The sequence below is a fragment of the Rana temporaria genome, chromosome 8 (assembly GCF_905171775.1).
Source record: "Rana temporaria chromosome 8, aRanTem1.1, whole genome shotgun sequence".
Classification (NCBI taxonomy): domain Eukaryota; kingdom Metazoa; phylum Chordata; class Amphibia; order Anura; family Ranidae; genus Rana; species Rana temporaria.
The window spans coordinates 38,473,941-38,497,940 of record NC_053496.1 but is presented as its reverse complement, the minus strand read 5'-3'; the positions used below and the strand labels follow the sequence as shown (position 1 = coordinate 38,497,940).

The following is a 24,000-nucleotide window of genomic DNA, read 5'->3' as shown; positions in this document are numbered from 1 at the left end:
GGCAACTTGCCAACGCTGTCAGGAAGGGCCAGCCCAGACTATACTGGGAAGGATACTGCAAACCTCATTTCATATTCCTCAATAATTCTGATGCTTTGCAACTGAAATAAAGCACATTAGAAGGTGTTTTTTATTGCATTAGCATTTCCACATGGAAATACAGTTATTTTTTACTTAATATGTACAGAGGCCCACCGGCCATTCTTTAGTGGTTTTATGGTTACAGTACATAGTTCATTCTTACCGTCAAAGTCGGTAAACGCTACATTTAATCCACAAGGGAACATTTAACAATGCAGCGCTGTTAAATTATTGACAGTGAAGTGTTAAAGAGTAGTAAAAGCATTTAGGAGAAGACCCATTTTAAATAATCACATTCAATTCTATCATAACTACATGTTGTAGCCCTTTGACTCCTAACTCAGTTCAATAGAGAATAGAAGCAAGAAAAAAACGCTAGCTTCCGGCCATTAAATTGCAAATGCAACTATTTGAAAAATACTCACCGTACATTCCTGTTCTTGATGTTCATTGAGTGACCTTTGGGCTATACTGCCACCTGCAGGGGTCTTGGACAAACAAAAATAAAAAAAACAAAACTAGGCCAGCTCAGGATAACCGCCTCCCCCCCACACTACCAGCAATCCTCAGTTTTGTAGCAAAGCAGTACAGAGAGTATGATCATAAAACACAGACAGGTGGGACATGTGTCCCTCAATGTACTCCACAATAAAGATTTTACGGTAGGTACAAAATAAGTAGTTTCTTTCACATCCATTGAGGAACAGAAGAAGACATTAACCTTTAGGACATCCAAATTTAGACCAACTGAAGGGTGGGCAACGCAGAAAACAAACGCTACCAGGCCCAAGAAAAGAAAACAGAACAGGGGGACTGCCTTCAGCTCTAAAAGGTGCCAAGAGGACCTTAAACCCAAACTGGCATGAGAAGAGGCCAAAATATCCACCTTGTAGAACTTAGAACAGAAGGCCAGGTTGAACATCTAAAAACAGTTGCCTGATGCCAAAAAGCCCAAAGAGCACTCATAGACCTAGTCGAGTGTGTCTTGACAGGAAAAGGGTGGAACCTCATTTTTGAGACCAAGTCTTGAATGGTCTGCTGAGCTAACTAAAGATAGTCAAACAAGAAGTTTGACTATTGGGTTCAGTTGGGATAGTAAAAAGGGAATTCTTTTTGAAAGCAGTGGCCGAGAGAAAGACACTCGCAGCCCAAACCACATTCAAACAATACAGGGAAACCTCTGTTGGTGAGCTAAAGCCAGATAGAGGGATGGAGAAACAATATTCTAGTTGAGGTGAAAGGCAGAAACTACCTTAGGCAAGAACACTACTTGTCCCTATGAAAAACCAGAAATGGTTCATTGCAGGATAAAGCTGCCAGTTCACACACTCTTCTTGCAGAGATGGCTACAAGAACTACCCCCTTGTGAATGAGAGGGTATTAAGGTACTTGGCATTAAACTTGATCCTGGAAATTAAAACCTTAAAAATCTCAAAGGCAAGTTGGAAGTTGCCAATGTTAGCGTTGAGGTTGAAAGAGAAGGACGCTACCACTGAGAAAAAGGGTTAATTTAAGACATGCCCGATTTCAGTATTTTTATGTGTCAGCTTTGTTGGCATCTTGCCAGTGCCTCTCTATCCTAGTATCTATAGTGTGTTCTTCCAGATGATGTAGAGGAAAAGACTGAACATCAAAAGGAACGACAAAATATTCCCCTCACATACGTTCCCTGGGATAGCCTCAAATAAATGGGTGCTGCAGCAATTATCAGCTGGAAACTGGTATCAACATGAATCAAAACATATTACCAACATGACGTGTTTTGCTCAAAAGGAATGCCACCTATCTGTCCAGAAGATGGACAGGCCAACCCAACCTAAGCAACCCGCTCTGCTGTTTCTCAAGTTCAATATTGGCAGTTCAATATTGGCAGTGAAATCTCTTGGATGAACGGGTATTTTTGAAGCTTGGTTTAGGCATTTTCTTAAATTCTGGTAAAAGGTTAGCCAAGTGAGGAATCTCCGGGTTTGCCATAGTCGGTCCCCAGCCTATGTTGTGCCATGACTGAAATTTCTGTAACAGTGGCGATTGTTGGGTGAAAATCCTTGTGAGTTGGACATAAGTGAAGCCTTTCATGACCCACTGGCCATAAAAGGATTGTCCAGGCCCAATTTTAGGGAAAGGGTTAAGGTTGATCATTTTGGATTGGGTCCCCTTTAGATTTAGAAATTTGGCATGGTTGCGCTACCACAAGAAGCTCTATGTTGAGGGCAAGCTGAAATACTGCAGTTATGTGGTTCATGGTCATCTGACAGTAGTCTGTAAGGAAACTAAGGACCATTTCCTCCTTTATGAACCTTTGTGTTAAAAGGGAAACTAACAGGTAGGCAATGCTCTTGTCGTTCCTTTCCTCTCTAAGCTGTGTTATATCTAGTGTGTATGCATCATTCAGTGCTGGAGGGTTTTATTGTTAGGATGAACTTTTTTTTTTTTTTTATAAAAAAAGAGCCCAGTGCCAGGTTTCCATTTGACAGAAAGTAATTTCTAAACACTCTGCATGAGGTGGAAAAGATTTGGGGGCTTGAGGTAGGCAATGGGCGTGGAGAGGCAATACGCCTCCCTGGTTTCCAGAAATGTCTCTCTAGGGGTATGACTGTCTCTGACCCTGGTGATAGGTTGTGCCTCTTAGGCCCTCTCTGTTGCTCCGTCTAAACAGTTTAGGTTTCCACAGCTTTGGGTTTTTCGGCTTTACTATTGGCCTATATATTATCTCAGGAATTTATATAAGTTTAGCATTTCTTTTGTTTTCTAAAGTACAGTAGCAATATGTTATTTTTTTTCTTGTAGAACATTGATTGTTGCTCGATTCTTTGGTTTAAAAGGTCAGCAGAGAAAGGAACATCTCAAATAGGTGCATAAGGCTGTTTCTGAATTGCTAAGAGAATTAGATTCAATGGAATCACAGAGTGAGCTATATGGGAGACCCCCTATTCAAAGGTCTCAGAGTGAGAGGTCAAGAGTTTCTGAAACAGAATACAAGAGCAGAAATCTGAGCCTTAATTTTGCCGAAAACCAAACTCTGGTCTAAACCCAGCTGCAGGAAGGAAAGGATACACCCCACAGAGAAACTCCTGGGGTGGAAGCATTGAAATTTACACCAGGTGAAGAACGCCTTTTCATGTCTAATGAGAAACCTTATGGGAAGTTACTTCACACCTTATAAGAATCACAGACTCAGATATGCCCCTATCCTTCTAGACCTGGTCTTCAACAGCCATGCCATTAAAGCCAGTGATTGTGAAGCCGAATGGCAAATCGGTCTTTGGAACAGAACATCCTAATGATTTGGCAGTCCCTTCATCCTAAAGATCTGGCAGTGCCTTTAGACCGTCTGTCAGGAGTCCTACCAGGTTTGCATACCACATTTACCTGGGCCAGTCCGAAGCAATGACGATGATCATCAGAATGCCCTCCATCTTGATCTTGCAAAAACAGATGAGCTTCAGGAGAAGACAGAAATAGATCAGAGTGTACTGATTCAACAAAGCATCTACTGCTTCCAAAGGATCCATGTATCTGGAGGCAAACCTCTCCAGTTTGTTGAACCTGGAAACCCACCACCGGATGTCCCTCACCAGTGACAAGAGTGTGGGCACCACATCCATGGATCCAGGTACTTCCAGATGAGGAAATCTGCTTGCCAATTGCATACATACGAGGGGTTATATATCCTGGGCTGTCCTACAGATTTTTATTTGATTTTTTTTGCCAATTTCCAAGATTTTTGACTCAAATGGTTACAGATATCCTGTGTCCCTCAATGGATGGAAAATAAACCATTTCTGCTAAAACCTCAAATTCTAGTCTTCACTAGTCACTCCGAGAACATTCTACTGTGTCTGGTCCAGGCACTCCATAATATTAGTGTGTAGAGGATCGGCTGGACACTTTTAGATCAAAATCTGGGACATACCAAATAACAGTTTTAAAAGATATTCAAAAGGAGACACATATAAATCGGAAAAATAACATGGAATCTCAGACCAATGACCAAGCCTAGGTACAACGTTTCAATGACTCTGGAGGTCCCCACCGGTCAACAAGAATAATGGCGCCATCTTGAATGTTAGTAAACTTGGACTAAATATCAATTACACTGAAATCATATAAGAGAATTACAGTGTGGGTCCAACCAGCCTTTAAATTACATACATTAGACTGAAATAACTGGCCTCCATAAAAGACCAATGAATCAATTCTAGAGCAAAGCTGCTGGTACCAACCAACTGGCATCACACAGCATTAAAGCCTAAAGTAAATCTGAAACCAATTACTTAGATCTAATATAAGATATATAATTGTAATGCCATTTCATAAGGTGTTGATTATATTCTTTATAAATCTGCAGTTTTTATTATAATAATGCCCGGTGATCCTGCCATAAAAGGTTCCTGTCGAGGCACTTTCTGTTATAGGGTGACAACTGTCTCCCAGTTGTGCTCCTGTATTGTCTAAATGAATGATGTGCAGTGAACACTGAGGCAAATGCATGTAGACAGAAAGTGGCTGGAGGTGATACGAAGCAAAATGATGAAAAAAAAAAAAAGGGGGTGAAAACCGTATTTTATGGACATTAAAAAAAAGGCAATTGTTTATGATTCACAGTGCACAGAGCAAATGCCACCTACTTCGGGTTTAGATCTGCTTTAAATCTCATTGGTTCTTAGAGAAACAATTGTGAACTGTGCTTTCTTACTCCCAGGATGTAGATATAAAGGGTGGCATCCTACCACCAGGATCAATATATGAAGGGTGGCATCCTACCCCCAGGATCAATATGTGAAGGGTGGCATCCTACCCCCAGGATCAATATATGAAGAGTGGCATCCTACACTCAGGATGAATATATGAAGGGTGGCATCCTACCCCTAAGATGAATATATGAAGAGTGGCATCCTACCCTCAGGATGAATATATGAAGGGTGGCAATAAGAATAACCCGAAAAAAAACAAAAAACAGACCACAAATTGCAACACAAGACAAACGCTGACTTCTCCTGTGTCATATCCAAATGACATTACATGAAAAAAAATAAAAAAAAACTTTCGGAGGCCGAATAAAAAAAAAAAAAAATCAAAATGCAGGCCAATGATATAACATACTGAGAAAATGACGGTAAGAGAGGGGAAAAAAAGTACCAGAGACGCAAAGACCACAATAACATATGGCAAAAAAATTCTCAGATTTTTCCATTTTATGTGCGACTGGCAGCAATGTGTATAAATAGTCTTTTAAAAAAAAAAAAAAAAAATAGTCTTTGACGGAGTCTGCAGGTTGTGACTTTGTTATATAAAAAACGTCTCATGCGCTGGATTGTCACAGTAGAGTCGCTGGAAGTTGGTTTTCATGTGTAGTAGGCACTTTTCTTTTGTCAGTGCATAAAATGCAGCGATGGTGCCGGGTTAGAGGGTAGCACAGCCAAGGCGTCGGTGAGCGATGACTGTGGGTCTCCAAGCAGCTACAGAGCCATAAAGCTTACAATGTACTCCAGAAGCTTTTGGCGGTTACACTGAGGTAGAAACGTGCTGCTTAGTTCTAGAATGTTGTCGCGGTTTTGCTTGCAGGCCTGGAACACCTGCGAAGAAGATGAGAGGCAGAGCCTGTGAGTTACAAAAATACTTTCATTTATATTATAGCCGTTCTATTACAATAATATGTCCACTGACAGGGTCTTTATCTTTCTTCCTTTGCTAGAGCGACACGCACTCTACTAGGTTTCCTTCCGTTTTATGCTAGGAAGGTGATTGTACTCAAGTGGAAGTCGGACAGGCCCCCCATTTTGTCTTTTTGGAAGCCACTTGTAAATTCAATAGTGCTCCTTTCACAAAGCCATCTACTTATCTTTGGGCTGCTCTAAGAAATATGAGAAGGTTTGGCACCTATGGACGGGTTCAAATTCCATGGTGAACGAATGTGAATCTATGGGTTAACTAATTCCAAATCCATGAGCATCGGACTCCTCCTCGGCCAAGTCGAGGTTTGCCTTTAGAGTGGGTGTGCACTGTTATGGGTGGTGGTCCTAATTGGACAGTGGCTACAAATTGGTGTCCCTATGATGACAAGCCCTGGTGTACAGGAGGGAGAGAGTTTATTCTTAGACATAATACTACTTGCATTACTCCTGATTAACCACTTATCCCCCGGACCATATTGCTGGTCAAAGACCAGAGCACTTTTTGCGATTCGGCACTGCGTCGCTTTAACTGACAATTGCGCGGTCGTGCGACGTAGCTCCCAAACAAAATTGATGTCCTTTTTCCCCCACAAATAGAGCTTTCTTTTAGTGGTATTTGATCACCTCTGAGGTTTTTAGTTTTTGCGCTATAAACAAAAATTGAGCGACAATTTTGAAAAAAATGAATATTTAACTTTTTGCTATAATAAATATCCCTCAAAAATATATAAAAAAACTTTTTTTTTCCTCAGTTTAGGCCGATACGTATTCTTCTACATATTTTTTGTAAAAAGAAAAATAGCAATAAGCGTTTGATTGGTTTGCGCAAAAGTTATAGTGTTTACAAAATAGGGGATAGCTTTATGGCATTTTTATTAATATTTTTTTTTTTTACTAGTAATGGCGGCGATCAGCGTTTTTTTTTCCGGTACTGCGACATTATGGCGGACACTTCGGACACTTTTGACACATTTTTGGGACCATTGGCATTTTTATAGCGATCAGTGCTATAAAAATGCATTGGATTACTATAAAAATGCCACTGGCAGTGAAGAGGTTAACACTAGGGGGCGGGGAAGGGGTTAAGTATGTTCCCTGGGTGTGTTCTAACTGTAGGGGGGGTGGCCTCACTAGGGGAAATGACTGATCTTCTGTTCATACATTGTATGAACAGAAGATCAGCATTTCTCTCCCTGACAGGACCGGAAGCTGTGTAACGAGCAATCGCGGGTGCCTGGCGGCGATCGCGCCCACCGGGGACGCACGCGGTGGGCCTGCGCGAGAGTCGACATACTACGTGCTCTCGCGCAGGGGAGCCGACCTGCCGCCGTAAAACGACGGCGGCTGGTCGGCAAGTGGTTAAGGATGAGCTCTGGCGTGTGTCCGCATAGTACACGTGCGGAGCCCGCCAGGAAGTCTGCACGGTGCTGCGCTAATCACAGCCAGGGAGACATGGTCTCGATGCTCGGCTGCAGAGATCAGAAAACGTCTCCCTGGCTGTGATTAGCGCAGCGCCGTGCAGACTTCCTGGCGGGCTCTGCACGTGTACTATGCGGACACACGCCAGAGCTCATCCTTACTCCTGATAGATGTTGAATTGGGCAATGCGTGTTTAATGTTATGTATGTAAGTAATGTTTACTTTTATGTTAGGTACATGGTTATGTACACTTTGTAGCCGAGGTATGCCCCAAGGCTATGTTTTGTACTAAATACATAATTTTACGAGAGAATAAAAAAAAAAAGGGATTTTTAATACAGCTTACCTGTAAAATCCTTTTCTTGGAGTACATCACGGGACACAGAGCGGCATATTCATTACTATATGGGTTATATGGAGTACCTTCAGGTGTTGACACTGGCAATCTCAAACAGGAAATGCCCCTCCCTATATAACCCCCTCCCATAGGAGGAGTACCTCAGTTTTGTAGCAAGCAGTATGCCTCCCAAAATGGTCCCCAAAAAGAGGGGTGGGAGCTCTGTGTCCCGTGATGTACTCCAAGAAAAGGATTTTACAGGTAAGCTGTATTAAAAATCCCTTTTTCTTTATCGTACATCACGGGACACAGAGCGGCATATTCATTACTATATGGGATGTCCCAAAGCAATGCTCACAATGAGGGGAGGGAGAACATCTCCAAGACAAAAGGATTTAATTTAGAGAAATACTCAAATCATAATAAATCCAACTTAGTTGAGAAAAATAATCTTAAATTTTAAATTTAACTCAAAAAAGAGGAGCCCCCGGAATCCGAGGGTCTCAAACTGCAGCCTGCAGCACTGCCTGCCCAAAGGCTGTATCAGACTTCCTTCTTACGTCCAACTGGTAGAATTTTGTAAACGTGTGGACAGAAGACCAGGTTGCCGCCTTGCAAACTTGAGCCATAGAGATCTGGTGGTGTGCTGCCCAGGAGGCGCCCATGGCCCTAGTAGAATGAGCCTTTAATGATACTGGAGGAGGCAACCCTTTCAAGCCGTAGGCCTGAGTGATTAATTGCTTAATCCACCTAGAAATGGTGGACTTTGCAGCTGCCTGCCCCTTCTTGGGCCCATCCGGTAATATGAACAGCACATCTGTTTTCCGGATCTTCTTTGTAGCTTTAAGATAGGCCTTCATGGCCCTGACGATATCCAAGGTATGCAGCAACCCTTCCTTTCTGGAAGTAGGTTTAGGGAAGAAGGATGGTAATACCAAATCCTGGTTCAAATGAAAACTGGATACAACCTTCGGTAGGAAGGAAGGATGAGGGCGGAGAACGACCCTGTCCTTATGAAAAATAAGATATGGTTCCTTACAGGATAAGGCCGCCAGTTCCGATACTCTTCTTGCGGAAACTATGGCGACCAAAAATACTAACTTTTTTGTCAGTAAAACCAAAGGAATTTCAGCCAACGGCTCAAACGGTTGTTTCTGTAAACTTGACAGAACAAGGTTTAAATCCCACGGGCAAAGCGGGGATTTAACTGGAGGTTTAATACGTAAGACCCCTTGAAGGAAGGTCTTAACCAGCGAGTGGGTGGCCAGCGGCCGCTGAAACCACACTGACAGAGCAGAAATCTGTCCTTTGATTATGCTTAATGCCAATCCTTTATCCACTCCTAGCTGGAGAAAACTTAATACTCTATCGATGGTAAATTTGCGAGAAAGCCATCGCTTGGACTCACACCAGCCTACATAGGCCTTCCAGACCCTGTAATAAATCACCCTAGAGACCGGTTTCCTGGCTCTGATTAGGGTAGAGATTACTTTCTGAGACAGACCTCTACCCCTGAGAATCAGGGATTCAGTTTCCAGGCCGTCAAATTTAGATGCCGTAAGGCAGGGTGGAGGATCGGACCTTGCGATAGCAGGTCTGGCCGTAGAGGAAGAGTCCAAGGGTCTCCCACTACCATCTTTAAGATTAGTGAGTACCATGCCCTTCTGGGCCATGCTGGAGCTACCAGGATGACTGGTATGTGCTCCACCCGGATCCTGCGCCGCAGGCGGGGTAGTAACTGGAGCGGGGGAAACGCATAAAGAAGTTTGAACTGATGCCAAGGGCAAACCAACGCATCGGTTCCGCAGGCCATCGGATCCCTTGAGCGGGACATGAACCTGTCTAGCTTCTTGTTGAGTCTCGATGCCATGATATCCACGTCCGGCACTCCCCATCTTTGGCAGAGTGCTTGAAAGATTTGTGGATGCAGAGACCATTCCCCCGGCAAAAGAGTCTGGCGGCTTAAGAAGTCCGCCTGAAAGTTGTCCACTCCTGGAATGAATATTGCCGATATGCAGGGCACATGAGCCTCTGCCCATAGGAGAATCAAGCTCACCTCTCTCTGAGCGGCTTGACTCCTGGTTCCCCCTTGGTGATTTATGTATGCCACGGCCGTGGCATTGTCTGATTGAATTCTCACCGGGAACCCCTGCAATTTTGACGTCCAAGCCCTGAGGGCTAGTCGAGCAGCTCTGAGCTCCAAGATGTTGATGGGCAACTGCTTCTCTGGCGTTGCCCAAGTACCTTGGCGAGTGCAACCATCCAAAATTGCTCCCCAGCCCGTCAGGCTGGCGTCTGTGGTCACTATCTTCCAAACCACTGGGCTGAAAGACTTCCCCTTCAGTAGATTCTGAGGGTCTAACCACCAGCACAGACTTTGTCGGACTCTTGATGAGAGCGGCAACGGGATATCCAAGGCCTGCGGCCTTCTGCTCCATGCTGACAGGATGGCTGCCTGCAGGATGCGAGTGTGGCTCTGGGCGTATGGTACCGCCTCGAATGTGGCCACCATCTTGCCTAGTAATCTCATACATAGGCGAATAGTCGGTTCCTTCTTGCTTAGAACCAGTAGGATTAATTCCTTGATGGCTTTGACCTTCCTCAGAGGTAGAAACACTCTTTGTTGTTCTGTGTCTAATCTCATGCCGAGATATTCCAACTGCCTTGTGGGCAGGAAAGCTGACTTTTCTCGATTTAGGACCCAGCCGAACTTCTCGAGGTATTGGACCGTGAGGGCCACTGCTCGCTCCAAGCCGGGAGACGAGTGATCTATGACTAGGAGGTCGTCCAGGTATGCTAGGATCGTGACCCCTTGGATCCTTAGTTTGGCTAGGATTGGAGCTAGGACCTTCGTGAACACCCGGGGGGCCGTAGCCAACCCGAAGGGAAGCGCCACGAATTGGAAGTGACGCGAAGCCACCATGAAGCGTAGATATCTTTGATGTGGCTGATAAATTGGAAGATGAAGGTAGGCATCCTTTATGTCTATGGACGCCATGAAGTCGTCCTTTTGGAGTGTGGTAGCTGCTGACCGCACGGTTTCCATCCGAAATGAGCGGATCTCTAGGTATGTATTTACCATCTTTAGGTCCAAAATTGGCCTGACATCTCCATTGGACTTCGGGATGATGAATAGGTTGGAGTAGAAACCTAGCCCCTGTTCCAGGACTGGTACCTCTACTATTACTTCCTGGGAAAGTAGATGATTTAATGCCGACATTAATGCGGCTCCTTTCTCCGGATCGTTTGGAATCCTCGACTCCTGGAAATGAAGAGGAGGAAACCTTAGGAAATCTAATTTGTAGCCCGTGGCCACGGAAGACCGTACCCACTCGTCGGGAATGCTGGCTTCCCAAACCTCTGAAAAGAGTCGCAGCCTTCCCCCCACCTTCGTGGGTGGGGGCGCCCCTTCATAAGGTCGGCTTGGGGGCTGGGTTTGCTGGTTTGCGAACCCACTGCTTTCTGCCTTTAGCAGCCTGTCCTTGTGATTTGCTGTTGAAGCCGAAGTTTGCTTTCGCAGGAGGCCGTCGATACTGTTTGGCATTAGAGGGCCCCTGCCCAGGGGAGTACTGTCGTTTAAACGCAGGCCCCTGAAACTTCCTCTTAGTTGGCAAGAGAGTACTTTTGCCATTTGAAATGGTTTGAATGTATTTATCTAGGTCTTCTCCGAAGAGTCGTCCTCCATGGAAGGGGAACCCTACCAGGAGCTTCTTGCATGGGGGCTCGGCCTCCCAGCTTTTTAACCATAAGAGTCTTCTCATATGGATAAGGGATAACGATAAACGTGACGCTAGCTGGATAGAATCCTTAATTGCGTCTACTGTAAAACATATGGCCTTAGGGACATCCGAAAATTCTTCTGCCTGCTGGGCAGGAATAAGTTTAAGCATCTGCTTAACCTGATCCGATAATGCTTGAGCAACCCCAATCGCAGCCACGGCTGGCTGTACTACTGCCCCTGCAGTAGTGAAGGAGTTCTTAAGTAGTGCTTCCAAGCGTTTATCAACTGGATCCTTGAATACCTGTATGTTTTCTACAGGGCATGTTAATGATTTGTTAATACATGAGATGGCTGCGTCCACTGCAGGAGTAGCCCATTTCTTGGAAAATGTATCTTCCATAGGATATAGGGCAGAGAATCTTTTAGGTGGTAAGAAGATTTTTCTGGCTTGTTCCAATCTTGGAACAAAACTCCCTCTAGTAGAGGGTGGATCGGAAATACTGCATTGCTTTGAGGCGCCCTCAGTGAGCCCAAAGCTGAAACCGTAGATACCTGGAGATCTGGTACTGGCAAGTTGAATGCATTTATGGACCAAGTCCGTTAAGGCTTGAGTCCACCAGCTCTCCCCTTGGGAGACTGCTCCAGACTCCTCTGTATCCGGATCTTCGATCCCTGAACCTACTTGGTCCTTGTCCAAGAGGTCGTCCAATTCCCCTGAGGAAAGGACCTCCTCTTCTGAGGGTCTGCGCTCGGGCGACGGAGATCTAATCCGTTTACTGCCCCGCATAGCTGTGGCTATCATTTTTCCCATTCTTTTCTCCATCTCTCTTAAAGAGGTGAGTAATACCTCGTCCGTGACCATCTTAGGGTTGGACTGACCCGCGCCAGCTCCAGCCCCAGATCCCGATGGCCCCAAGGCTCCCTGTGGGGAAAGCAGCGGCATAACTTTGTCCGAGACCTTAGACTCTCCGGATGCCTATGGTACAATACCAAGGTACACCTGCTACCTATTGGTATTTGGAACTATAAAAGTTAATTGCCCAAACACCTGTTTGGGGGATAAAAAATGCTTCCTCTCCCCTAGATGACTTTTTTTTTTTTTTAGTTTTTGTTTCAAATCCAGGAAAGAAAAAAACATTCTGTCCCCCTGAGTAGTATTGCAAAGAAAAACTATGAGATGGAAAAGAAAACAGCCTATTTCTAGGCTTGAAAAACAGTCTTCTGAAGACTGCAATATCCTTTCTGGCCACTGTGAGTCCTCGGCGCCCCGTGCTGCCGTTCTGGTCTTTCCTCCCCCGTTCCAAAGTATTGAATGGAACAAAAAAGGAAGGGCCGCCCCTTCCTTAAGCCACTGACCCGCCCTTCCCCCCCCCCAGCAATCTCAAACAGGAAATGCCCCTCCCGACGGGGGGGGTTTAGGGGTTTGGGAGGAAGGGACCTCTCTGTTCCAGCAAACTGCAGCCTGGAACCATGAGGAGGTCAGCGTTTTGCCTGCTTTGCAGGCTCTGAGGAGGAAGACTGAATGGAGCATCGCCTGGAGGCTTGCAGGTAAGCACAGCTCTCTGACACACACATATATTTTTATATCACACAGGCCCCACTCAATGCTTTTCCAACACTACAAGGGAGGTCACATCTTATGGGGAATAATACATATAGAGCCATCCTATCTTTATGATATGTGACTAGTTTGCCAGATGCAGTGCATAACTTTAGGCATGTCCCCTGTGACCCCCCAGAAAAAAACCTGCTAAGAACCAAGTTCCGCAAGTTTTCCCCTCACTTACCTGCTCCATGCCGCAGGACTTTGCCAAGCAAGAGGCCCAATCTTCCCCCATCTCCGTGGGGATGTCTAGACCTTCAGGCCCTGGGTTCCTATGAAGGATCCACTGTCCTGGGCCCATATAGCACCCTGGCAACAGAAAACATTAGGCACCCAAAGGTTTCTAAGTTCTGGGCCCAGGGTCCAGCTCTCTAAAAAGAAAAGCATTATGGGCTATACCCCAAGGGTTTGGGGTCCGGTTACTGACCACTTTAGCGCTGAGGCTTTTTTGGACAGAACCGGTAGCTCACCTAATCCCAAGGATGCGGAGGCAAGCTAAACCATGACTAACACCTAAGACACTGGCGTAAAAACTGAGGTACTCCTCCTATGGGAGGGGGTTATATAGGGAGGGGCATTTCCTGTTTGAGATTGCCAGTGTCAACACCTGAAGGTACTCCATATAACCCATATAGTAATGAATATGCCGCTCTGTGTCCCGTGATGTACGATAAAGAAAAACTTCTTTCACATTGTCATTATGGGGTACTGTTTGTAGAATTTTAAGAAATGCGAGTAAGAAATTTCAGTGCAGGAGAGGCGGCGATACAGCTGGACTGAAGGAGAGGGCTGGGGTTCAGCTGCAAAGTGTACTATAGACAAAAAACGTTATTACATTTTGTAGGGTTAAAAACCCCACCAGTGTTTTACTTCTGTCTCATTTGTGCCCCCACCGGGAAGATTCACCCTCTCTATTTCTCCTGGCGACCACTGTTACCAGAAGAGGAAGAGATGGAAAATTTCGAAGGTTTGCTGCTGTCGCCTGAGCAGGAAGTAAGGAGAAAGCTTCCAATGGGGACACCGGTTCCACTGTGCGATATAACCACTCGCCGACAGCAATATGTATGCAGCTGGCTGAGCACAGAGGCGACCAAAGACTAGATCGTCTTTGATCACCTCTATGGCCTTGGAGGCCCGGAGTGACGTCATGTGCCACTTCCGGTTCAGAGCAGAAGTAAACTATTTATTTTTGTTTTTTAAAGCAAAAGACCAAAAAAAAAAACATTTTGGGGGGATATTTTGCTTTAAAAGGAGAGATTTGGGGTCTTTTTTACACCAGATCCCTCCATAAAGAGGACCTTATCATTACAGTGATAAAAAAGTAAAGCGCCCCTATTCCTCCGTGCTCACGCACACATAAGTCATGCACGCATATGTAAACTGTTCGCACCACACATGTGCCGCAAATTTTAGAGAGAGAGCAAAAAATTATAGCCGAAGACCACCTCTGTAATTCTAAACAGATAACCAGTAAACATTTTTAAAGAGTCATCTATGGACATTTTTAAGTACCATAGTTTGTCGCTATTCCATGAGCATACCCAATTTTAAAGCGTGACATGTTAGGTACCTATTTACTCAACCTAACATCTTAAAAAAAAAAAAAGAGAAAAGTATATATTGTGTTTTGTTAAAATTCATTAACCACTTAAGGACCCCTTCACGTCGATATATGTCGGCAGAATGGCACGGCTGGGCACAAGGCGTGGGGTCACCGGCGGCGCGCTCGCGACACGGTCCAAAGCTCCGTGACCGTGGGACCCGATTGCCGCCAGTGTCCCGCGATCGGTGACCGGAGCTTAAGAATGGGGAGGGGTGAGTGTAAACACACCTTCCCCCTTCTTCACTGTGGCAGTGTTAGTGATCGTCTGTTCCCGGATATAGGGAAAGACGATCACTGACGTCACACGTCCAGCCCCGCCCCCCTACAGTTAGAAACACATACGAGGTCCCACTTAACCCATACAGTGCCCCCTAGTGGTTAACTCCTAAACTTCAATTGCAATTTTCACAGTAAACAATGCATTTTTATAGCACTTTTTGCTGTGAAAATGACAATGGTCCCAAAAATGTGTCAAAATTGTCCGATGTGTCCACCATAATGTCGCAGTCAAAAAAAAAAAAAAATTGCTGATCCCTGCCATTAGTAGTAAAAAAAAAAAAAATTTATAAATAAAAATGCAATAAAACTATCCCCCATTTTGTAAACGCTATAAATTTTGCTCAAACCAATCGATAAACACTTATTGCGTTTTTTTTATTAAGAAAAATAGGTAGAAGAATACATATCGGCCTAAACTGAGGAAAAAAAATGTTTTTTTACATATTTTTTGGGAAAATTTATTATAGCAAAAAGTAAAAAATTTTGCATTTTTTTCAAAATTGTTGCTCTATTTTTGTTTATAGCGCAAAAAATAAAAACCGCAGAGGTGATCAAATACCACCAAAAGAAAGCTCTATTTGTGGGAAAAAAGGACGTCAATTTTGTTTGGGAGCCACGTCGCACGACCGCGCAATTGTCAGTTAAAGCGACGCAGTGCCGAATCGCAAAAAGGGGCAAGGTCCTTAACCTGTATAATGGTCGGGGTCTTAAGTGGTTAAAGTATTTTTTTCCCCCCAAAAAATTGTGTTTAAAAAAAAAACACTGTGCAAATACCATCTTACATAAAAAAAATTGCACCACTCGCTTTTTTTCCCCCCTACAAAAATTATATATATATACATGTATTTTGTTTGGGGGTTATAAGTAATTTTCTAGCAAAAAATACTAATTTAAACAAAAATTGCCAGAAAAGGCCTGGTCTTCAAGTGGATAAGGACATCTCTTTCACTTTGGAGACATTTTCTTTTCACATCCTGTTGTATATTGAGGACAGGATTTGAAGGAGAATCTCCCCAATGGGACACAGACTGCCCCCAAAAAAATGGGGTTCACTTTGGCTTGAATTTACATGCATGTATGTATATACAAACAAACGGATTCTATGGTTCACAGACAATGCCACCCCCGGGTAGGTTTGTTACAGATGCCTACATTGCCTGAGGTCAATGCGACTGAAGCTGAATAAAGATCTGAAATAAAACAAGAGAAGATACAAATGCAGAAATCTGCCGCTCGGGTCCATCACAGTGTGACTGCAGCTTTCAAAGCTCTCCAGCTCCGCTCATAGAGGGAGGCGCTGCTTTCATTCTGCACTACTCTCTGCCTTTTTTCCTGCGGTGTACATCCAGCACTTAGCCCTGGCCTGATACAACGCCAAATCACCGGGGTATGACAACGTACAAGGGCTCCCGCTCTTAGATGGCAAGACATACATCTCTTTTAAGGTTTGAGGGAAAAAAAAATAAAACAGCAACAGAAGTGATCCTGGGGCAACGCTGTTCAAAGGAATTGGATTTACAAAGAACAGGCCGCCAGCGTACAATGGACCAGCCAGCCGATGGCTGCAAATGGATGACAGCTGGAAATTCTCTAATTGAAGTGAGATGGAGAGCGACTATAAAAGGAGAATTCCTCTAAGAGATGTTTGTATGTAAAATGGACACAAAGACAACAGAAGTACAAGAGTCTGACAAGGCTACAACCTTTTCCCAAAGGGGATAGAGACAGATAAATGGGAAGACAAAAGAAAAAATAGGGCGAGAAAGAGAGGATGGAAAAAAAACGTTGAAGAGAAAGAAAGTGAGAGAAAGGGGGGGGGGGGGGGTAGAAAGACAAAAAAGGGTAAAGGAAAGTCAGGGAAAAAGCTATAGAGGAAAAATAATGAAAGAAAGAGAAAAGAAATAAGGAAAGAAGGAAGGAAGGAAGAAATGGAAGGAAAAAAGGAAATAGAGAGATAGAGAGAGACGGGAGGGAGGGCGAAAGAGGCGGGGAGGGAGGGCGAAAGAGGCGGGGAGAGAGGGCGAGAGAGACAGAGGGGAGGGAGGGCGAGAGAGACGGAGGGGAGGGAGGGCGAGAGAGAGCGAGAGGAGAGAGAGACGGGAGGGGAGGGAGGGCGAGAGAGAGACGGGAGGGGAGGGAGGGCGAGAGAGAGACGGGAGGGGAGGGAGGGCGAGAGAGAGACGGGAGGGGAGGGAGGGCGAGAGAGAGACGAGAGAGAGAGAGAGAGGACGAGAGGGAGAGAGAGAGAGAGAGAGAGAGAGAGAGAGAGAGAGAGAGAGAGAAAGAGAGGGGGGGAGGGAGGGAGGGGGGAGGGAGAGGGAGGGGGAGGGAGAGGGAGGGGGGAGGGAGGGGAGGGGGAGAGGGAGGGAGGGAGAGAGGGAGGGAGAGAGGGAGGGAGAGAGGGAGAGAGGGAGGGGGGGAGAGGGAGGGGGGGGAGGGAGGGAGGGGGGGGAGAGGGAGGGGGGGGGGAGGGGAGGGAGAGGAGAGAGAGAGATGGGAGGGAGACAGAAAGAGAGATGGGGGGGAGGGGAGAGAGAGAGATGGGATGGAGACAGACAGAGAGAGAGAGGGAGAGAGATGGGAGGGAGACAGAAAGAGATGGGAGGGAGACAGACAGACAGACAGACCGAGAGGGAGAGAGAGGGAGGGAGAGGAGGGACGGAGAGCGGGAAAACAAGAGATAAAAAGAAAGAGAAAAGAATACAGGACAGAAAAACTTGCTTCGGCAATGCTTTTATAAATAAAACTCACCCCCAGGTCCACAAAGGTTTTCACTGCATTTCTTGCCAGACAAAAGGTGGCGCTCTCAGCTGCAAGGAAGAAAACAATGCAGGAAAATTATAAACAGATCACATTCCCCTTATAGGAAGCATTGTGAATGGTCAGGGTGAACTCTTTTTTTTTTTTTTACTCATTGTGAAATCTTTTTCTTAGCGTTCATTGATGGACACAGCTCGTCTGACTCTTGAGCATAGGTTATATCGCCACCTACAGGAGTAGGACACTAGGCATAAAAAGAAGACAGCGCCTCCTATGGAGAGTCCTGGCTGGTATACAACCCTCTCTCTGCTATAGGCAAGCCAGTTTGTTACAAAGTAGTGACAGAAGAATAAACTTCAATAGAGAGGTGGGTGCTGTGTCCATCAATGTACTCGGCTCACTGTTGTCACCATCAGAAAACCCACCCTGAGAAATGCCATGCAGCCATCGCTGGAGTGAATGTAGACAGGAAATGACAAAAAAAAAGGGCTGCAGGAGACCAACAGTCTATGAGTCTGTGTGAAAGTGGTGGGACATTAGAGTGTAAGCTCCTTTGGTGCAAAGGCTGATGTGACTGGCTCAGTGTTCTCTGTACAGTGCTATGTAAGGGTTTTAATGGTTCGATGTCCTTTGCAAAGGTGTGCCAATAAAGTCAATGCTACACATAAAGTCAAATAAAGAACATCGTCTCCAGGACACTGCAGTCCACTCCAGAGGCAAGTAGAACAATTTTAGAATGTCACTCAGTTAAGCTGACTAGCTGGAGGACTCTATCATTGTACAGACAAGCTGTATAACAAGACGTCTGAGCGGGCTCAGGGGAACAGAACTAAGAGCCTTATGTACAACTCCAAAGCCCGTTATCAGAACTACAACACTGCCATCCACTGGGCACTCCTACTACTGCAATCACCTCCTCTGCCCCAACAAAGTGCGTGACTCTCTACTCTATGTAATGCACGGTAATGGTTTAAGAACCTTGTTAAAAAGTACCTGAGGCAGTCTTGTTTATAATACAGAACAGCAAGCATGAAAAAATGTAGAAGTTACAGCGGAAAATACTTTCAAGTTACATTTCAGATAGTCATATCTGAAGAGACTGAAAATGTAATTTGTTTACTGGTCATTACTTACACCGCGCTAATTATCATCAAAGCATATATGACGAGCAGAGCAAAGGGGCTCAGGATTTCTTCCCGGGTCCAGCCCTCTTCAGCTATAACCCACTACAGTGAAGGGGCAGCCACATACAACAGCGGATCATTTCTATGTCTGCAGAGGTGCTTAGCAGTGTGGCATCAGAAGCCTGAACATTTTACATTCTCCAAAAGTAGAGGTCTTTTGAACTATAAAGTAATGATGTGCCAATATCTTTGCAATTGAGAAAAGGCAGGGCAGGGCAGGGCAAGGTGAGGGAGAAAAGACAAGGCATGTGAGGGAGAGGAGGGCCAGGGCAGAGGAGACGAGAGAGAGGAGGGCCAGGGCAGAGGAGACGAGAGAGAGGAGGGCCAGGGCAGAGGAGACGAGAGAGTGGAGGGCCAGGGCAGAGGAGACGAGAGAGAGGAGGGCCAGGGCAGAGGAGACGAGAGAGAGGAGGGCCAGGGCAGAGGAGACGAGAGAGAGGAGGGCCAGGGCAGAGGAGACGAGAGAGAGGAGGGCCAGGGCAGAGGAGACGAGAGAGAGGAGGCCAGGGCAGAGGAGACGAGAGAGAGGAGGGCCAGGGCAGAGGAGACGAGAGAGAGGAGGGCCAGGGCAGAGGAGACGAGAGAGAGGAGGGCCAGGGCAGAGGAGACCGAGAGAGAGGAGGGCCAGGGCAGAGGAGACGAGAGGGAGAGGAGGGGCCAGGCAGAGGAGACGAGAGAGAGGAGGGCCAGGGCAGAGGAGACGAGAGAGAGGAGGGGCCAGGGCAGACGAGACGAGAGAGAGGAGGGCCAGAGGAGACGAGACGAGGAGAGGTGGCCAGAGTGAGACGAGACGAGGAGAGGTGGCCAGAGGAGACCGAGGGAGAGGTGGCCAGAGGAGACGAGGGAGAGGTGGCCAGAGAGACGAGGGAGAGGGTGGCCAGAGGAGACGAGGGAGAGGTGGCCAGAGGGAGACGAGGGAGAGGTGGCCAGAGGAGACGAGGGGAGAGGTGGCCAGAGGAGACGAGGGAGAGGTGGCCAGAGGAGACGAGGGAGAGGAGGCCAGAGGAGACGAGACGGAGACAGGGAGAGGCGAGAGAGAGGAGTTGAGACAAGGGAGACGAAAACCAGGCAGAGGAGAGGAGACGGGGCGAGGGAGGAGAGGAGACGGGGCGAGGGAGGAGAGGAGACGGGGCGAGGGAGGAGAGGAGACGGGGCGAGGGAGGAGAGGGGGAGAGGAGACGGGGCGAGGGGGGGGGGGGGGAGAGGGGACGGGGGCGAGGGAGGAGAGGGGGGAGAGGAGATGGGGCGAGGGAGGAGAGGGGGAGAGGAGACGGGGCGAGGGAGGAGAGGGGGAGAGGAGACAGGGCGAGGGAGGAGAGGGGGAGAGGAGACAGGGGCGAGGGAGGAGAGGGGGAGAGGAGACGGGGCGAGGGAGGAGAGGGGGAGAGGGAGACGGGGCGAGGGAGGAGAGAAGACGGGGACAGGAGAGGGGGAGAGAAGACAAGGTGAGTGAGAAGGGGGGAGAGAAGACGAGGAGAAGGGGGAGAGAAGACAAGGCGAGGAGAGGGGGGAGAGAAGACAAGGCGAGGAGAGGGTGGGAGAGAAGACAAGGCGAGGAGAGGGGGGAGAGAAGACAAGGCGAGGAGAGGGGGGAGAGAAGACAAGGCGAGGAGAGGGGGGAGAGAAGACAAGGCGAGGAGAGGGGGGGAGAGAAGACAAGGCGAGGAGAGGGGGGAGAGAAGACAAGGTGAGGAGAGGGGGGAGAGAAGACAAGGCGAGGAGAGGGGGGAGAGAAGACAAGGCGAGGAGAAGGGGGAGAGAAGACAAGGCGAGGAGAGGCAGGAGAGAAGACAAGGCGCGAAGAGGCGGGAGAGAAAACAAGGCGCGGAGAGGCGGGAGAGAAGACAAGGCGCGGAGAGGCGGGAGAGAAGACAAGGCGCGAAGAGGCGGGAGAGAAAACAAGGCGCGGAGAGAAGACAAGGCGGGGAGAGAAGACAAGGCGGGGAGAGAAGACAAGGCGGGGAGAGAAGACAAGGCGGGGAGAGAAGACAAGGCGGGGAGAGAAGACAAGGCGCGGAGAGGCGGGAGAGAAGACAAGGCGCGGAGAGGCGGGAGAGAAAACAAGGCGCGGAGAGGGGGAGAGAAGACAAGGAGAGGAGAGGGGGGAGAGAAGACAAGGCGAGGAGAGGGGGGGAGAGAAGACAAGGAGAGGTGGGAGAGAAGACAAGGCGAGGAGAGGCGGGAGAGAGAAGACAAGGCGAGGAGAGGTGGGAGAGAAGACAAGGCGAGGAGAGGGGGAGAGAAGACAAGGAGAGGCGGGAGAGAAGACAAGGCGAGGAGAGGGGGGAGAGAAGACAAGGCGGGGAGAGAAGACAAGGGGGGGAGAGAAGACAAGGCGGGGAGAGAAGACAAGGCGGGGAGAGAAGACAAGGCGGGGAGAGAAGACAAGGCGGGGAGAGGGGGGAGAGAAGACAAGGCGCGGAGAGGCGGGAGAGAAAACAAGGCGCGGAGAGGCGGGAGAGAAAACAAGGCGCGGAGAGGCGGGAGAGAAAACAAGGCGCGGAGAGGCGGGGAGAGAAGACAAGGCGCGGAGAGGCGGGAGAGAAGACAAGGCAAGGAGAGGGCGGAGAGAAGACAAGACAAGGCAAGGAGAGGGGGGAGAGAAGACAAGGCGAGGAGAGGGGGGAGAGAAGACAAGGCAAGGAGAGGGGGGAGAGAAGACAAGGCAAGGAGAGGGGGGAGAGAAGACAAGGCAAGGAGAGGGGGGAGAGAAGACAAGGCAAGGAGAGGGGAGAGAGAGAAGACAAGGCGAGGAGAGAAGACAAGGAGAGGGGGAGAGAAGACAAGGCAAGGAGAGGGAGGAGAGAAGACAAGGCGAGGAGAAGGGGGAGAGAAGACAAGGGAGAGGAGAGAAGACAAGGCGAGGAGAGGGGGAGAGAAGACAAGGCGAGGAGAGGGGGAGAGAAGACAAGGCGAGGAGAGGGGGAGAGAAGACAAGGGAGAGGAGAGGGAGGAGAGAAGACAAGGCGAGGAGAGGGGGAGAGAAGACAAGGCGAGGAGAGGGGGAGAGAAGACAAGGGAGAGGAGAGAAGACAAGGCGAGGAGAGGGGGAGAGGAAGACAAGGCGAGGAGAGGGGGAGAGAAGACAAGGGAGAGGAGAGAAGACAAGGGAGAGGAGAGAAGACAAGGCGAGGAGAGGGGGAGAGAAGACAAGGCGAGGAGAGGGGGGAGAGAAGACAAGGGAGAGGAGAGAAGACAAGGCGCGGAGAGGCGGGAGAGAGACAAGGCAAGGAGAGGGCGGAGAGAAGACAAGACAAGGCAAGGAGAGGGGGGAGAGAAGACAAGGCGAGGAGAGGGGGGAGAGAAGACAAGGCAAGGAGAGGGGGGAGAGAAGACAAGGCAAGGAGAGGGGGGAGAGAAGACAAGGCAAGGAGAGGGGGGAGAGAAGACAAGGCGAGGAGAGAAGACAAGGAGAGGGGGAGAGAAGACAAGGCAAGGAGAGGGAGGAGAGAAGACAAGGCGAGGAGAGGGGGAGAGAAGACAAGGGAGAGGAGAGAAGGACAAGGCGAGGAGAGGGGGAGAGAAGACAAGGCGAGGAGAGGGGGAAGAGAAGACAAGGGAGAGGAGAGAAGACAAGGCGAGGAGAGGGGGAGAGAGACAAGGGAGAGGAGAGAAGACAAGGCAAGGAGAGGGGGAGAGAAAGACAAGGGAGAGGAGAGGGAGGAGAGAAGACAAGGAGAGAGAGAAAAGGCAAAGGGAGAGGGGAGTAGACAAAGTAGGCAAGGAGGTTTTACACCTCAGCTAATACCAAACACATCCACAATATTTTCTTATAAGTAGATTGCCCTTCTAATATTACCGAGTCACTTTGAATTGTTCTGTTCCTGAGCCCAAACCTAGCACTGCAGACATGCAGAGGAGAGGACGCTACTACGTTTTTAATTCTTTCACACGTGACGGTTGGATTTATGGAGATCCCATAAACAAGTGTTCCACCGAAACAGTGATTGTCCTGAAGCTTCACAGGGGTTAAATTTTGTGGTCAACTTAGAAACAAATATTGCTTTAAGAAGCAGTCAGTAAAACCTTAGGATGTAACAAGCAAATCGAAAGATGCAATTAAGAAAAATAAGACTCAGGTAAAATAAAGCAACCAAAGCATTTATGGCTTATTCTCCTGCAGCACTGACACAGCAAATCAATCGCAAAAGAGAAAGACAGAACATGCCAAGATATTCAGGAAAAGAAAAAATAAGTCTGGAAAGCATTATTTGGAGTTGAAGTACATTTTTAAAAAAATCTGCACTTTTTTTACAGTGTTCTATGCTTCTAATACTAAAACCTGCTTTCAACTTTAGTACTGCAGATGTCCATCAGCATATTTTTTCTCCTGTCTACATGCACCCGCTCAGCATCAGCTGCCCATCATAGGGCTAGACTATGGTGAAAGATGCCTGAGCAATGAGTGCCAGCAAGGGTCTCTGCAAGGGGAGCATGTATAAGGGTGACAACGCAGGAGCACAAATGGGGAGTTAGGGATAGTGTTGTCCGCCTACAACAGGAAGTGAAAGCTGCAGATTAGAAAAAAGACATTAAAAACGTTGAATGCTTCAATGAGAGGTTAGTTACTAAGGGCCAGATTCACAGAACAAATACGCCGGAGTATCTACTGATACTCCGGCGTATTTTTAAATTTGCCGCGACGGCTTTTGGCTAAGATCCGACAGGCTTACGGCTTCGTACGCCTTCGGATCTTATGCTGCAATACTTCGGCCGCGGCTGGTGGAGTTTGCGACGTTTTCCAGCGGTCGGGTATGCAAATTAGCATTTACGGCGATCCACGAACCTACTCGCGAGCGTAACGTCGTTTTTTTCCGTCGCAAAGTTAAGCAATCTTTTTCATTGCTTAACTTTACAACAGCCATGTTAAAGTATGGCCGTCGTTCCCGCTTCGAATTTTAAATTATTATTATTTTTTTTCGGCGTAAGTACGTTATGCACGTCGCCATTCACAAACACGTTGGGGCGCCGTAATTTTGCGCAAAGCACGTCGGGAAAAATTGCGAACGAGCATGCGCAGAACGTTCGGCGCGGGAGCGCACCTAATTTAAATGGTACACGCCCCATTTGAATTAGGCGGGCTTGCGCCGGACGTCTTTACGATACACCGCCGCAAGTTACAGGTAAGTGTTTTGTGAATCAGGCACTTACGCTGAAAACTTGCGGCGGTGTAACGTAAACACGATACGTTACGCCGCCAGAGTTCTACGAGAATCTGGCCCATAGTTAGTATGGTTGAATTAAAGAAACCTATCCATTCAGTTCAACCTGTGTAGGTGTGTGTGTGTGTATGCATTTATGCCTCTACCACTTCCCATAACTCTGTATATTGTGTTCG

General features: G+C 47.5%; 1 protein-coding gene across 1 annotated transcript in view; it reads right to left on the bottom strand.

Moving 5' to 3' along the window:
* Window positions 1-107: 107 nt before the first annotated feature.
* The window catches only part of GPAM (glycerol-3-phosphate acyltransferase, mitochondrial), a 98,585-nt gene continuing 74,692 nt past the window's right edge, over window positions 108-24,000 (bottom strand). The window contains 2 exon segments of the mRNA XM_040322139.1: window positions 108-5,657; window positions 17,470-17,528. Coding sequence (XP_040178073.1) covers window positions 5,541-5,657; window positions 17,470-17,528 — 176 coding nt within the window. The 3' untranslated portion in view covers window positions 108-5,540.